We start from the raw sequence: 17,251 nt of genomic DNA on the forward strand, positions 1-17,251 counted from the left end.
ACTTATTGAAGAAATGGCTGATTTCAGGATTATGGCAAGTAAACTACAAAATGAATCTGAAACATCTTGTTGAGCCAGAAATTAAGTAAGGAGGGGCAAAAAAAAAAAAAAAAAAGAAAAAAGAAAAAGAAAAAGAAAAGAGAGAGACAGATGAATGGGGGCGTATCAAAAGCACAGGAGTCAGTCTGAAGGGACTCCCGTTGGCCAAATCTGAGACCACTTGAGCATCAAAATAAAGAAATAGCTGATTTTAGGTCAAGGAAGGAACGAGATGAGCCTGGAGGATCCTGTAGTGCCAGAAAGTAAGGAAGTGCTCAAAAAACAAAAGGCTTGGGGCATATCCAAGAGATATCAAAGCCAACCCCAAAAAGCTCTCAATGGCCGATGCTGTAAAATTGTGAGCAACAAAATAATGCAGTATTAGATTGTAACCCAAAGTATAAAATATTAATAAGTATACCTGAGTCCACACTGATATAAATAAATGATTGAATATAAAAAATAAATGGGCCGGGCGCAGTGGCTCACGCCTGTAATCCCAGCACTTTGGGAGGCCGAGGCAGGTGGATCACGAGGTCAGGAGATCGAGACCACCCTGGCTAACACGGTGAAACCCCGTCTCTACTAAATATACAAAAATTTAGCTGGGAGAGGTGGTGGGCACCTTAGTCCCAGCTACTCGGAAGGCTGAGGCAGGAGAATGGTGTGAACTCGGGAGGCGGAGTTTGCAGTGAGCTGAGATCGCGCTATGGCATTCCAGCCTGGGTGACAAGAGCGAGACTCTGTCTCAAAATAAATAAATAAATAAAAATAAAATAGGGAAGAAGACACAAATCTTCCTTACAGAAGAATCCCCAATAGTATACACAGACATTCTCCCTTTCAGGGAGTGAGCTTAATTTCCCTCCTTTAGAGTGCAGGATGCACTCCAAAATAAGAAGGGAAAACCAGTAAATTTATAATGGAGAAACCTAACAAACACTACACTACCTTAACCAAGGGATCACAGTTAATATCACCAGTGATAAATCATGTTCTTATCATGTACCCCATGATACAATATATATGATACATGACCTCTCTGGTAGTCTTCTCAAAAAACTTGTAACTCCAGCCTAACCATGAGAAACAGCAGACAAACCCAAATTGAAGAACACTACAAAACGCCTGACGAATATTTAAAAAGGACATCAGTGGAAAGCTGGTAGAATCTAAATAATTTAAAGTCTGTAGTGTACTCAATAATAACGTACCAATGTTACTTTCTTACTGTTCACAAATGGCCTCCAGTTATGTCAGATGTTAACATTAGAGAAAACTGGGTGAACCTGTACTATCTTTGAAACTTTCCTGTAAATCTAAAATAATTCCGTAATAATTTTAAAAGTAAATACATATGGACAAAAACTGATTATAACCCATTATATATCCATTAGCTCATTCAGATAGTAGAGAAATGCTATACACAGACAGGTAGATGGGTGGAAGAGGACAAACTTGCTTATAACAGAATGCTAAGTAATAAATATGGAATAAATGAAGGGGTTAGAAAATTACAAATTTGTGACCATCATAGTAAAATTAATTCAGGTAGATATATTCAATGAATGCTAAATCTAGGATGAGGGGAAACTTTCAAGAAAGAGGCTATTTTCTGTGGTAGAGTAACTCCTCTCAAATTACCCATTACAAAAGGAAACAACATAGCTGTCCCCCCTTGTCCATAGTTTTTCTATCTGCAGTTATTCACAGTCACTGTCTGAAAATATGAACGAAAAATTCCAGAAATAAATAACTCATGAGTTTTAAATTGCATGTTGTTCTGAGTAGTGTGATGAAACCACATGCTGTCCTATTCCATCCAGTCTGGGAAGGGAATCATACCTCTGTCCAGCATCCCATGCTGTATATGCTACCTGCTCATTACTGTATAAGAAAAAACATAGTGTAGATAGAGTTCAGTACTATCCGAGGTTTCAGGTATGCACTGGGGGTCTTGGAACATATCCTCTGAGGATAAAAAAGGACTACTGTAACCCTGCAGTCAAGAAACCAGAAAATATCTTAACCAACTGATCAAAATGAACACTATCTAGCAGGGGTAAATGGATATCATGTGCCTCTGGATATTACATTGTGATAAGGACACAATTTACATAGTATTCCAGCCTGAAAAGCATAACCTTCATCTAATAATGAGGAAATATTAGAAAAAGCCAAATTGAGAAATGTTCCATTAAAATGGCCTGATTCTTCAAAAATATCAAGGCCACAAAGAAAAGCTAAAGAACTGCTTCAGTTTAAAGAAGACTAGGGATATGACAATGAAATAAATTAATGATAAAATGGGAACATAAATGATAAAGTATTATACTGATTAAATTACCTGTACTGTCATTATGGAAATGAATTGCCTTGTTCTTAGGAAATAGACATTGAAGTATTAAGGGGCAAAGGGACATGATATATGCAACCTTCTTTCAAATGTGGTAGAACAATTTGTGTGTGTGCATGTGTGTGTGTGTGTGTGTGTGTGTACACCGAGAGAGAGGGAGACAGAATGATAAAGGAAATGTGGCAAACTGTTGAAAAACTGATGAATCTGAACACAGAGTTTGAGAATTCTTTTTATTATTCCTGCAACTTTTTGTAAGGGTGAAATTATTTCGAAATAAAATAAAAGTTCTTTAAAAGTTATATTAGATCTATACCAATCCAAGTCTTTATAGGGTCTTGTGTCCAAATGCACAAGACTATTAATTTATAAAACTGTTAAGAGAAATCTAATGGTTATCATACTCTTAGGTAAAGATTAAAACCATGGTACCATCTCTGAATTCAAAAAAAATGTTTAAAATGCCAAGTTCTCTTAACTCTACTAAATGAGTTAATAACAGAACAGGGACATACTCTAGGTTGTTGTGTTTCCTGTAAGGGCAAGTAAACTATTATGAAGGATAAATGGTATGTTGATATTAGGGATTAAAAAAAAGAAACGGCCAGGTGTGGCAGCTTACACCTGTAATCCCAACACTTCGGGAGGCCGAAGTGGGTGGATCACTGGAGGCCAGGAGTTTGAGACCAGCCTGACCAACATGGCGAAACCCCATCCCTATTAATATAAAAACATTAAAAAAAAAAAAAAAGAATAAGAAATGATTTAGCACTGACCACAGAAGCCTACACATTGGCCAGGCAAAGTGCCTGTAATCCCAGCACTTTAGGAGGCCAAGGCAGGTGGATTGCTTGAGCTCAGGAGCTTGAGACCAGCCTGGGCAACATGGTGAGACCCTGACTCTATGAAAAGTAAAAAAAATTACATGGGCATGGTGGCACATGCCTGTAGTCCCAAGTAGTTAGGAGGCTGAGGTGGGATGATTGCTTGAGCCCAGGAGATCGAGGCTACAGTGAGCCATGATCTCGCTACTTCATTCCAGCCTGGGCAATGGAGTGAGACCCTGTCACCAAAAAGGAAAAAAAAAAAAAAAAAAAAGAAGCCTACATATGGATAGATTTATAATTATAGAACAGAATCTTAAAGGTAGGATTCAAAACAAAAATTATCTAATTTAGGTAGGCCATGTCTTCACAGTTTCTTAACTAAAATAATGGTACAAAAGAAATCAAGGTAAATCTAAGAGTCAAATGAAATGATGTATCTGAGAATGATGTGCTGTATTTGAACATTAAATGTTTTATATATTTATATACATATTAAATAGACAACTTAAGTGCAAAGTTATAGGTTACAAATTATCGTTTTCTACATTGTGCACTGAAGAACACTAATTCTATGGGATGCTAGTAAAAGTCATTCATAAAATAGTTCAAAGATAAAAAATGTTTGGAAAATGGCTAGACAGTCTCTTTGACTGGGCCTTTAATGTACTAAAATGGATTGCAACATTTTCAAAGGGGCACAGACTAGGCAGCATTTCCCAAATGTATTTTACTTCAGAGCCCTTCTCTCAAATAGTACTACTTGAAGAAACAGCATTTGAGGGAGAAAAAAGTGGGTTACAGTTTTTAACTGTTAAGGAATTTTAGTCAGGGGAGAAATTCATAAGGGCTGAAGTAATCAGGCAGAGGTATAAGCATTTACCTACTCTCTCACAGGGGGAAAGTGTAGTCTATATTGAAATACTCCTTAAAGTGAAAAGCAATTAGAGTTCTGTGGATGTCTTTTCTCCAAAGGTAATTCCTTCATCTACTTCCTACTCCCTTGTAAAATACCTCACAAATATTTCTTTTTAAAAAGTAGCAAATGCCACACTGAGTAAACATGTATCTTTAATACTTTGAGAAACATTGGCTGGGGTGGTGTCTCATACCTATAATCCCAGCACTTTGGGAAGCCAAAGCGGGCAATCACCTCAAGTCGGGAGTTCAAGACCAGCCTGGCCAACATGGCGAAATGCCATCTCCACTAAAAATACACACACACAAAAATTAGCTGGGCGTGGTGGTGCACGCCTGTAATCCCAGCTACTTGGGAGGCTGAAGCACGAGAATTGCTTGAACCCGGGAGGCCGAGGTTGCAGAGAGGTGAGATCATGCCTCTGCCCTCCAGCCTGAGTGACGGAGCAAGACTCTGTCTCCAAAAAAAAAAAAAAAAAAAAAGAGAAACTCTTCATTCTCTATATAGTTAGTATTAGAATACAAACGCATGAATTCACAGCTCTTTCAAAACTGATTCTGCCAAATTCATCCACTCAGTAATTCCCACAAGTGCCTTCACTTGCAACTTAGTGTCTCTACTTAAATTGTTCCCTATGACCTAGTATCATGAAATCTGCTAATGCCCTGTTAAAATCCCACATCTTCTAGAAGGTATTCCTAGATATTTCATGCATACAGTTAGCATAAATCTACTAGTAATATACATATAGAAAAGTCTACGATAACTATTTACTATTTTCACCAACCTTTTGTTTTTTTCTCTTATGCTTACTAACATATTGAGAAGGGAAAAACTGAGCATCTTTTTAATTACAGAATTTAGAAACCGATTAATCCAACCTTTTACTTTTTATAGATTAAAAAAAAAACAAAAACCAAAACAAAACAAAATAAGGCCCAGAGAGGTCAAGTGCCTTTGTAAACGTCATGAAGTTATTTAGTGACAGAACTAGCCTGACTTTATGTGCAATACTCATTTTACCATAGTACTTTATACAAACTCTTCAAGAGAATCAATGTTGCACTTAATGTCATCTTGGCTGTAAACTTCAGAAATCATTCAAGTACGGCTTCCAAATTTAGCAAATATACACAAGATGCTCACACAATACAAGACACCTGTGCAACTTATTAAAAAAAGTTATTTGTTGTTTCTCTGGCATTCAAATTTAACTGGGCACTCTATTTTACAGTCAAAAGAAGTATTAGAAGCAAAATGAGCAACTTGGGAAAAAAGGAGAAAATAACATTAGTAAACTGTTTAAACAAAACATTTTCCTAGGACATGACACTATTTAAAATGCCTTTCTCTTAGGACACCACCCAATCCAATGATCAGAAATACATCATTGGAGGATCTAATATCCTAAAGAAATACCTTTGACATCTTTCATTTCAGTCCAACCCTCATAATTTATAGTACAAGTATCCTTCAACATGTGCATATATTTTACCAAGAATATGGTTATAAAAAGATATTTCATAAAACAAATTCTATTGGACATCTGACTTATGAGTAGTTGGGCAAGGACAAAAGGTAAGATATGTTATTATCCAATACCACGGGCTTTGTCTATAGCTGGACAAGCAATAGGCAACAGGGCGAGGCTCCTGTGTACACGTCACTAGAAAAGCTGACTGAAGTAGATGGAAAGAGTGGCAACTTCTTACCAAATGTACAGTAATAAGAAAGAGCAAGTCATTTTCTCTCTCATTTGTAAAAGAAAAGGAGCATGAATTTTGCTTTTACAGAGTTAAAAACCAAAATTGGAATGATAATATTTCCAGCCAAACCAAGTACATAGTTCAAATGCCAAAAACCCCATTGTTAGGAAACAGAGCAAGATTCCCTTCCCTAGTTTATTCTGTGATAGTGTGTTTCTTCATAATGACAACACCTGAACCTACAGTAAGATATGTTAAATTAACCCTTATTTTCACAAAGATTCAATTTTCAAAAACAATGGGGGAAAAAGGATAAAACTCATTGGAAAATGAAGGGGTAAATGCTATGTATGGGCTAAACTAAAAATGTATACTAATCAAATATTTAAAAATTAACTGCACAATCATTTCTTTATTCACTCAGTTACTCATTCAACAAATACTAGTTGTACAGTTAATATGTGCAACTGCATGGAGCTAAGTGCTGTGAAAAAGTAAAAGCCATGTAATACAATAGTGTCTAGATTCCATACAGTTTTTCTCCAGGATCACTTTACTTGGTTGTTTGAAATACAAATGGCATTTTTTCATTAAAAAAATGTTTACTGGGCATTCTGTCATCATATAAAATCCCCATTTGGTTCAAAATGTATATGCAATACTACAGAATTTAACCATTATATATAATACAGAAGATTTCTATAGAGAAATTTCATTAGTGTTATAACTTAGAATGATGCCACCTCAACCTTATTACTGATAAAAGCCAGGAGCAAAATTGAGGGGCAGGATTATACGTATCTCCAAGGCAGAAGTTTCAGCTCCTATGATAAGAAAAAGAGAAAGGGAAGGAAGCTGACAAGAAAAGACTGTGGGATGTAACAGGTAAGAGGCAAGGACAGAAATTGGCTGGCAGCAGGGAAATGAAACATAATCTGGGGTGATGGGAAAAAAGGAGAATTCCTTTCCAATCTACCTTTAGGGGAAAGGACCTCAACAGAGTTAGGATGAAGGATTAAGCACAAATCGTATTTTCAGGAGCCAGTCAGTAAACCAGATGGGGGAAAGCATTGTGATCCCAAAACATCAAAATCAGACAAAATTGTACGTGGTCCTCCACAAGATTTTTCTATTGAAGTTGATAAGAGACAGAACAGCTTCCCTTTTCCTTCCTTTTTCCTTTCTCTTTTTACGGAGAGATCAGTGACTAGTGGAATAAGAATAAGCTCAAAATAATAGAAGTACTGTGTAATAATGAAGAAACTTTAATCCAAACGGAGAATAAGGTTTCTGAATTATTACAATTTATTATACCTCAATTCTAATACTATACAACATGTTTAAAAGGTTCCAATTACAATACATTTTAAAAGACGTAAGATATACTATATCACAGAAAATATACTTGTGGTCTTAGCATATGACAAACACACAACTAAATTTTCAGAGAAGAAAACTCTGAAAGTCTGAGAGTTTTAAAAGAATAAATCTATGTTAATGTTTCCTCTTTCTTCACAGAATAACCATACTGTACATTTTGAATACATATATATTTATTTTGAGACGGAGTCTCGCTCTGTTGCCCAGGTTGGAGTGCAGTGGCGTGATCTCAGCTCACTGCAACCTCTACCTCCCGGGTTTAAGCGATTCTCCTGCCTCAGCCTCCTGAGTGGCTGAGATTACAGATGTACGCCACCATGCCCAGCTAATTTTTGTATTTTTAGTAGAGATGGGGTTCATCACGTTGGTCAGGCTGGTTTCAAACTCCTGACCTCATGATCTGCCTGCCTCGGCCTCCCAAAGTGCTGGTATTATAGGTGAGCCATCACGCCCAGTGAAATTCTAGGAATATTGTTTTAAATGTTGGTCAAACGTTGGTCTTGCTACAAGTCATTATAAAGGCTGAACATTTAAAATTGTTTTCTTGTTGTTTTATACATTTTACCAAAGAAAGGCAAACTGCTATTTTTGACAAAAGAACCTCAGAACTTGAGTTCTAGTCATTAATACATTTTTTTACAAATACCATCATCCAATTAACCTTCACTTTGTACTTCTCTTTACTTAGTGTTTACAGCATGGCTTTCTAGGGTACAGTTAACACCACTAAAAAATAATTTAATAAACACAACTATTAACATTTCCCAAAAAAATACAAATATGTGAACATATACACAGTCTCATAAAGGCACCTTTTGTGTTTGAAATATATACCTTTTGACCTCCTGGAGCTTCAACTGTGTGATGTTCTTTCAGTTTTTGTTCTTGCTCCATTATGTCTTTCAAATGTTCATTTACCTTAAAATATAAAAATATCAGTTTGAATTTGTATTTTTTAAAATTTATTTTCAAATATAATAAAATAACACACATTAAGATGCCTATAGTCAGAGCCCTGATGTCAAATATCAGTCTCACTCAAATAAAGAAAATTTCAGCTTCACAACCAGAAAAAAATTGTTTATGGATACTTATTTGATAATCTAGAATTCATTAATTTATCAAATAGCTGTTAGGCAGATACTATATGTCAGAAACTGGTTGGGGTGCTAGGGAAAAAAAGGTACTCGGTAATGTCAGTTTTAATGCTTAGGAAGCAAAATAACATCAAGTAAAATTTTACAATTTTAGATTTTAGAACTAGCAAATGAAAGTTATTTTCCCTAAAGTTAATGTTGTTATTCTCAATAAATAACACTGTGAATCAAGTTCTTAAGGTGTGATTTCTGACATGTCCATGATCATGGGGGAATTTAGGGCAGTCATAATGCCACAGTTAAAACACATGCAAAATTTTTGCATATGAAAACTTTTTGGGGAGAGAGTTTAATTTCTCTCTCATCAGATTATTCAAGCAGTCCATAATCCAAAAACAGTTAAAAAAAAAAAAAAAAGTCTACATGGTGCATAAATTATATCTTCAGAGGACTTTAGATAATTTTGGATTTTGAGTTAATGATTTTAAGGTCACTCTAGTACCAATCAATAAAAGTTAAAATTTATTAATCATGGCACTGTAGAAAATATTAATGCCATTAGCCACCAAAACTTTCAGTCCCCACTTTGTTTCTGGCACCTGAGAATTCCCTTTTCTTCCTTTAAACTCAACTCTGCAGTATAAACTTTTCTAATTATATTTATCAAGCATGTTTAGGTGTTCCTAACAGGAAGAGTTGTAGTTTTAGTCTGACTGTTAACAAAATCATTCATATTTTCTTCTTCTTTTTTTTTTTTTTGAGACGGAGTCTCACTCTGTCGCCCAGGCTGGAGTGCAGTGGCACTGTGTCAGTTCACTGCAACCTCCGTCTCCTGGGTTCAAGCAATTCTCTTGCCTCAACCTCCCGAGTAACTGGGATTACAGGCGCCCACCGTCACACCCAGCTAATTTTAAAAATATTTTTAGTAGAGATGGGGTTTCACAATGTTGACTAGGCTGGTCTCGAACTCCTGACCTCAGGTGATCCGCCTGCCTCGGCCTCTCAAAGTGCTGGGATTACAGGCATGAGCCACCGTGCCCAGCCCCATATTTTCCATCATGGTAATATACGGTGTTACAAAGCAGTTTTGTAACACCTATGTATCTTTAAGCATTTTGGTCTCTTTACCAATTGGGGGAGGGGAGGAAGACGGGACCAAATCCTGGTAAAGTTTATAATGTTTTCTACTGATTTGTTTTGTAGTATTTTCATTCCCCACACCCTCCACCTCCAACTGTTTTTTTGGAGACACAGTCTCAATCTGTCAGCCAGGCTGGAGTACAGTGGCGTGATCTTGGCTTACTATAACCTTTGCCTCCTGGGCTCAAGCAATCCTACTGTCTCGGCCTCTCGAATAGCTGGGGCCACAGGCATGCACCACCAAGCTTGGCTAATTTTTGTTTTTTGTTTTGTTTTTGGTGGAGACAGGATTTCACCTTGTTCCCCAGATTGGTCTTAAACTCCTGGACTCAAGCGATCCACCTGCCTCAGCCTCCCAAAGTGGTGAGATTACAGGCATAAGCCACCACACCCAGCCTCATTCCCTTTAAGTTAAAAAACAAACACTTTCTAATTCATTGTCAGGTAGTCGTAATTGATCTGCCAGTTTGGAAATATCCTTGTTTTTATTTTTTTCCCTATAGAGGAAATATCTTCATTTTTAAAGAGGTTTTTTATCTGATTCTGTCCAAAAAGCAAAGTGGTCACAAATTAACATTTTAAACCACCATTCACTCATTTATTTGCACATTCAACAGATATCTACTGAATGTCAGTTATGTGCCAGATACTGTATTAAGAGGCTAGGTATACAATGGAGTACAAAGTCAAAATGATTCCTGTCCTCATGAAGCAGAGGAGATAGGAAAACCATTTGTAAATGCTATAAATAAATTAAAATGTGAGTAGAAAATAATGGGAGCAGAAAGACCTGTTTTAGAAAAGATGGTTATATCAGACAAGGCCTTTGCTTTGGTCTAAATGTTTGCCCCCCCCAGAGTTCATATTTGAAACTTAATCCCCAATGTGTTAATATTAAGAGGTGGAGCCTTTTGGGGCATGATTAAGTCATGAGACTCTGCTCTTGTGTATGGATGGGGTTGGTTCCTTTATAAAGGGGGTTGAAGGAGCACAGTGGCCTTTTGGCCATGTGAGGACACAACAAGAAGCTGCCATTCTGAAGCAGAGAGCAAGTCCTCACCAAAAACTGAATCTGCTGGCACCTTGATCTGGGAATTCCCAGCTTTCAGAACTATGAGCAACGGATATCTGTTGTTTATAAATTACCTAGACTAGGGCATTTTGTTATAGCAACCCAAACAGACTAAGACAATTTCTTTAAGAAGTAACTTTAAGCTGAGATCTTAAAGAGAACAAGTTGGCTATGGAAAAAGTAGAGAAAACAGCATTCCAGAGAGAGAATGAAAAACATAAGCAAAAGCCCTGCGGTAGGAAAAATGCTTGCGTGTTTAAGTAACAGAATGACATAGTGAACCCAAAGAAGTCACAAAATGAGATCTGAAACAGAGGTAGAGCCAAATAATATAAGGTTAATATATTCACGATTTTTGTATACCTCTGCGTGATTCAATCATCCAATATAATCTTGTCTTCTGTGATTTTGCTTTTTTGTTTTTAAGTTTAAATTCATTTTAGCCACTATGCTGATAATTATTTTAGCCATGTTATTGCCATTTTTTGTTGGTAGGTTTTTTTATACTTGTGGATGCATTATCCAGGAAAAAAGGCAACTGGGTTAGGATGAGCCAAAACAAGAGCCAGAAGGAGAAAACATATACTAAATCTGAGAGGTAAGGGTGAAGTCATAATGAGAGAATAAAAAATAATGCTGGGGCTAGTAGAATGGATCAAGGGAAAAAATACACTGCAGTTCAGGTTGAATCAAATTGTTTTAAATCGAATTTGAAAATGGAATAAGGTGGATATGACTGCATAAAGGGGATGAACATTCCTAGGTAAGTGATTTCCTTAATTTTGTGTAGATTTCCAAAGTTCTAAAGTGCCTAGTTTAATTTAATGGCTTAAACTATCTCTTCTTTTTATTAATTTAGTGTTTATTAAATATAATCTTTTTGTCAAACACTGTGCTAGTCTAGACACTAAAACTGAAAAGAAGAAAGAAGGTCATCATAGGCACTAGAAATAAAAAGTTCATTGTACCTATCCTCACATAGACTATTCTAGTTAGGAAGACGGATTTTTAAAAATTAAATGATTAAAAAAGTAATTAGTCTGAAAGTGCCATGAAAGAAAAAAGGTAGAGTGTTCGAGTATAGAAAACAAGGGGTTGATAGAGGCACTTCATTTAGATAAGGTTGTCAGGGAAAAGTGCTATCCAAGCTGATGGAGAGCAGAAGCACTAAGCCATGCAGAAAGCTGGGAGCTGAGCTGCCCAGGAATAGGAAACATGAGGTTCAATGGTTCAGAGACGAGAAAAGGCATAGAGCAGGAATGAAGTCAAATAAGTGAGAAAGGGGAACAGTGGCCATGAGCCTAGCATGGAGTACACAGAGTCAGAGTAGGTGGTACCTTGCAGGCCATGATAAATTTTACATTTTATTTTAAGGGTAAAGTGAAGTCACTAAAGAGTTTTGAGCAAAAGAATGGCCTGATCCAAGCTACACTATAAAAAGATACTTTTAGAATTCTGGTTCTGGTAATAGTAGAATAGCATGCATCACACTAAGCTCTGCAGAGAGCAATTATAAACTCTGGACAAAATATATAAAGCATCTGTTGGAGGTACTGGTGAGGGACCAAGAGCAAATAGAAGCAAGAAAGAATTCAACTTTGAAAAAGAAAGAAACATACTGAGTGAAATCCATGTTTATATGGCCTTACCCTCAATTCAACAGTGCACTGTGACTAGAACGCAAGGAGAAAACTGCAGTCTGGTTGGCAGGAGGAATCAAGGGAGAAATCTGGCACTGCCAGAGTAGCTGGATATTGAGGAGGAATATTGTAGGAAGGGTAATGGGTGAGGCCCAAAATCTGCATATAAACTTCCCTCAACTCTTGGCTGAGCCCTAGACTGGGCATGTGTAGGAAAGATTTTAAGAAATGCAGGGAGAAGACAACTGCTGAGAAGTCAAAGAAATTGCCACCACAGGGGAGGCAGAGTTTGGTGTTCAAATCCTACCAAGTAGAGGAGGGCTTGGTAAACACCTTGGGTTTTCCACTGAAACTTCAAAAAGGTGGCTCAAGCTTTAGAAGTAAAAATTGAGTTTAAATTAAGGACAAAAAATTATTGATTGGATTTGCCTTTTTGATACACTCAGGAACAATTTCAGGGTAGGAATGGGTATGGGAGAGAGATAAAAGCAGGCTAAAGAAATAGCAAACAACTCTTGAGAGATTCTGTTGTATGGAGAAATAGGCTTGTATTTGGATGGGCAAGTTTTGTTTCTTAGGATGGAAGACACTAGAGCAAGTCTGTTTTTTTTTTCTTTTTGAGATGGAGTCTTGCTGTGTTGCCCAGGCTGTAGTGCAGTGGTGCAATCTCAAGTCACTGCAACTTCCACTTGCCAGGTTCAAGTGGTTCTCCTGTCTCAGCCTCCCGAGTAGCTGGGACTACAGGCGCGCATCACCACGCCCAGCTAATTTCTGTATTTTTAGTAGAGACAGGGTTTCGCCATGTTGATCAGGCTGGTCTCGGACTCCTGACCTGAGATGATCCACCCGCCTCAGCCTCCCAAAGCGCTGGGATTAGAGGCATGAGTTGCTGTGCCCAGCCTCCAAGTCTGTATTCTTTTTCTGTTTGTTTTGTTTTGAGATGGAGTCTCGCTCTGTCACCCAGGCTGAAGTACAATGGCACCATCTCGGCTCACAGCAACCTCTGCCTCCCAGGTTCAAGCAATTCTCCTGCCTTAGCCACACAAGTAGCTGGGATTACAGGCACCCACCACCATACCCAGCTAATGACTATATTTTCAGTAGAGTGGGGTTTCACCATGTTGGCCAGGCTAGTCTTGAACTGTCTACCTCAGGTGATCCGCCTGCCTTGGCCTCCCAAAGTGCTGGGATTCCAGGCGTGAGCCACCACACCTGGCCCAAATCTGTATTCTTACGAGAACGATCCAATAGGGAGCTTCAAGAGTCAGACGATGTGGGAGTGAACAAATAACAGTGTGGTCTCAGACCAGCAGCATTAGTATCACCTGGAGCTTGTTAGAAATGAACTCTCTCCTGCTTCACCCTAGACACCTCCTCATTCAGAGCAGCCATTTTAACACGTTCCCAGGTTCTTATGGTTTGAATATTTGCCCCCCTCTGAAATTCATGTGGAAACTTAATCTCCACTGTGGCAGTACTGAAAGGTGGGACCTTTAAGAAGTGATTGGCTTATGAGAGCCGACCCAATTCACAGATCAATGGATCAACGGGCTATCGCTAGCAGCTTTATAAGACGGGGAAGATAGAGCTGAGCTAACATGCTCAAACATATGATTCCCTGTGCTGCCTCAGGACTCTGCAGAGCCCCAACTTAGCAAGAAGGCTCTCACTAGTGGCCTCTTCACCTGGGATTTCTTAGCCTCCATAGCTATAAGAAATAAATTCCTTTTTGTTATAAATCACCTAGTTTCAGGTATTCTGTTATTGTTATTATTTTATTTTATTTTATTTTTTGAGAGAATCTCACTGTCACCCAAGCTGGAGTACACTGGCATGATCTCGGCTCACTGCAACCTCCACCTCCCAGGTTCAAGTGATTCTCCTGCCTCAGCCTCCCGAGTAGCTGGGATTATAGGCATCCGCCACCATGTGCAGCTAATTTTTATATGTTTAGTAGAGACAGGGTTTCACCATATTGGCCAGGCTGGTCTTGAACTCCTGACCTCCCACCTGCCTCGGCCTCCCGAAGTGCTGGGATTACAGGCGTGGGCCACTGTGCCCGGCCCAGGTATTCTGTTATAAGAAGAAAAATGGACTAATACACCAGGTTATTTTTATGTGCATTAAAATGTAAGAACTGAAATAGAGGACCAATGACCATGAAAAAGGGAAGAAAGTTCTAGAGCAAGTAGTGGAGAACTCACATTTGATGTGAAGGGGGAAATTCTTCATTCTAACAGCAGGACAAAAGAAAGGCGCCGGGTGCGGTGGCTCAAGCCTGTAATCCCAGCACTTTGGGAGGCGGAGACGGGTGGATCACGAGGTCAGAAGATCGAGACCATCCTGGCTAACATGGTGAAACCCCGTCTCTACTAAATATTACAAAAAAAAAACTAGCCGGGCGAGGTGGCGGGTGCCTGTAGTCCCAGCTACTCGGGAGGCTGAGGCAGGAGAATGGCATGAACCCAGGAGGCGGAGCTTGCAGTGAGCCGAGATCTGGCCACTGCACTCCAGCCTGGGCGACAGAGCAAGACTCCGTCTCAAAAAAAAAAAAAAAAAAAAAAAAAAAAAAGAAAGGCAATGAGTGCTGATCCAAAACTGTTTACAGATTTGCTAGTATAAAGGGAAGATAATTTCCATCTAAAGCCTTCCCATCTCTGGTCTCAAGAAAAGATAAGGCAAATTTAGCTGACAGTAGTAGGGAAAGGGTTACAGAAGGTCTGCGAATCAGGAAAATGGGTAACAGTTGTCATGAAGCGTGGGAAAGCAAACTTAGGGACACATTTCTTGGACTGGCAGTGGAAGTTTGTGCTTATGAACTTAAAGTGAAACCAACTTCCTTGTGTAAATTTCTCCAGCAATATTTGCCTCTGCAAGTGCAGGTTATAAATAAAATGCATAACTGAGCTAAACTATCTGAGCTGTTACCAAATGAGTAACAGGGAGGGAAGGGGAGACATAAGAACTGAGGGTACTTATAAAAATCTAAGTTCAAGATGGACAAATACGAAGTCCGACAAGATTGTGAGAAATTAATAGGCTCAATGGTTTATAAGTCATAATGAGGTTGAACATTTTTAAATTAATATTTAAAGCAAGTGAGTTAGGAAGATAGGAGAAATTGTTAAAGAATGGGAAGTCTGTAATGGGATGTGAAGCTTGCACAGTTTCTCAAGATGAATAGGTCTAGAATGTGACTGTGATTTTCTACAGCTGAGGAGGAGTGGGGGAAAGATTACTAAAGATGAAGAAATAAAGGAACTCCAGAGGCAAAGTATTAAGCAGTCCTTCTACAATGATACTGATATTATGGATAATGAAGATAGCTGTAATAGTGTTTTTTACATTTAGCTTTTTATTGCAAGCTTCATGCCAGCTTTCAAGAAAAGATACCTGGAAATATAACTTCTAGTGCTTGTTTTCAGATAAGGTTTAATTTTCTCTTGGCTGACAGTGGTAAATGAAAGTGGATCAAGACAAATTAACTACTCAAATTTGCAAAGGGAGTGATAAGCTGACAAATTAAGCATCTTCAAAGCATAAATCACAGTTTCATAAAAATTTCCAAGAAGAGGAATCCACAATCAATACGATCTTGTGCAACTTGGTCAAGCAAACCTAAGAATCCTCTAACCGGAAATGTAAGAAAATTATTTCATTCTTGAAATGAATTCAAAAAATATTTACTGAACACCCACTGTGTATAGTTCACTATTAGGAGTGTTCTGAATTTTTTCATAATCTGGTATGAACTAGATTAATCGTTAAAAATGATTATAAATATTGGCCAGGCATGGTGGCTCACACCTGTAATCGCAGCACTTTGGGAGGCTGAGGTGGGTAGATCACTTGAGGCCAGGAGTTCGAGACCAGCCTGGCCAACATAGTGAAACCCTGTCTCCACTAAAAATACAAAAATTAGCCGGGTATGGTGGCAAATGCCTGTAATCCCAGCTACTTGGGAGGCCAAGGCATGAGAATTGCTAGAACCTGAAAGGCAGAGGTTGCAGTGAGCCACTAGCCTGGGTGACAGAGCGAGACTACTTCTCAAAAAAAAAAAAAAAAAAAAGAATAATTATAAATATTGCTGAGTATACAGAAATCTATTTTCATCATTTTAAGCTTTTTTAATAAAAAAATTTAAGTATATTTTACAACTTAAGTTTGCACTCTGATTTGAAACAAAAAGAGTAATGAAGTGGCAATGTATAATTTAGAATTTCACATTTTCTGGCTATGAGATGCAATTTACTCAAGTGAGTATAATCCTACCTTATTTATCCAGTACATGACAGCATCCTCGATATCATAGGGCAGATCCGTGGCTTGAAAAAAAGCTGAATACTGCTGAGCACACACAATTACTTTTTCTATACTGACCATTTCTACAGTATAAGCCATCATGAGGGTATCTATCATGGCCAAATGGGCACTCTGAAAATATAAAACAAGAACAAATAGTTTAAAAATTATACTTAGAAATTGCTTTTTATATATTTTGAAATGTTAATGATATCTCCTAACAAGCAGAAGAATAACTACACAAGACCAGCCTTAATAAGAAAGCATAAATTATAGATGCTAAAGATGAGCTAACTGAACTAATTTATTGTTCAAATACATATTGAGGATCTATATTTAAGATACTCATTATCTTCTACTCCAAAGATGCTTCTTTTCCTGTTTTTCCTATTTTTAATAATGTCATAGTTGCTTACTTAGCAATATAACTTACCAACTTCAGAACCATCTTTGATGGTCTTTCCTCATTCTTCCCACCCACATAGTACAAGTTTATAGATTCTCTATCTTTCAAATCTTCCCTCTTCCTCATTCTGATTGTCACAGTTCCAATTCAGACCCAAACATTTCTCACACCTGAACAAGGCAAAAAATTCTTTAACTGGTTTTCCTGCCTCCAACTTCTTCCTCATCTAATTCATCCAGAACAGGACTTCTAGCCTTTGGCATAGATAGATAAGATTTGGGATGGATGGATGGATAGACAGACAGACAGACAGACAGACAGATACACACACACACAGTTATATGGAAGTTCTAAAAAAAAATTACAAACA

The 17,251-nt window shown here is 37.9% G+C and overlaps 1 protein-coding gene across 2 annotated transcripts in view; it reads right to left on the bottom strand.

Moving 5' to 3' along the window:
• CAMSAP2 (calmodulin regulated spectrin associated protein family member 2) overlaps positions 1-17,251 on the bottom strand; it is a 115,512-nt gene that overhangs the window by 33,036 nt on the left and 65,225 nt on the right. For both annotated transcript variants that reach the window (XM_007989016.3, XM_007989015.3), the window contains exons 3-4: positions 16,446-16,607; positions 8,059-8,142 (exon numbers count right to left, since the gene is read on the bottom strand). In XM_007989016.3, the coding sequence (XP_007987207.3) occupies positions 8,059-8,142; positions 16,446-16,607 (246 nt within the window). The remainder of the gene's footprint in view (positions 1-8,058; positions 8,143-16,445; positions 16,608-17,251) is intronic.

This window comes from Chlorocebus sabaeus, chromosome 25 (assembly GCF_047675955.1).
Source record: "Chlorocebus sabaeus isolate Y175 chromosome 25, mChlSab1.0.hap1, whole genome shotgun sequence".
Classification (NCBI taxonomy): Eukaryota; Metazoa; Chordata; class Mammalia; order Primates; family Cercopithecidae; genus Chlorocebus; species Chlorocebus sabaeus.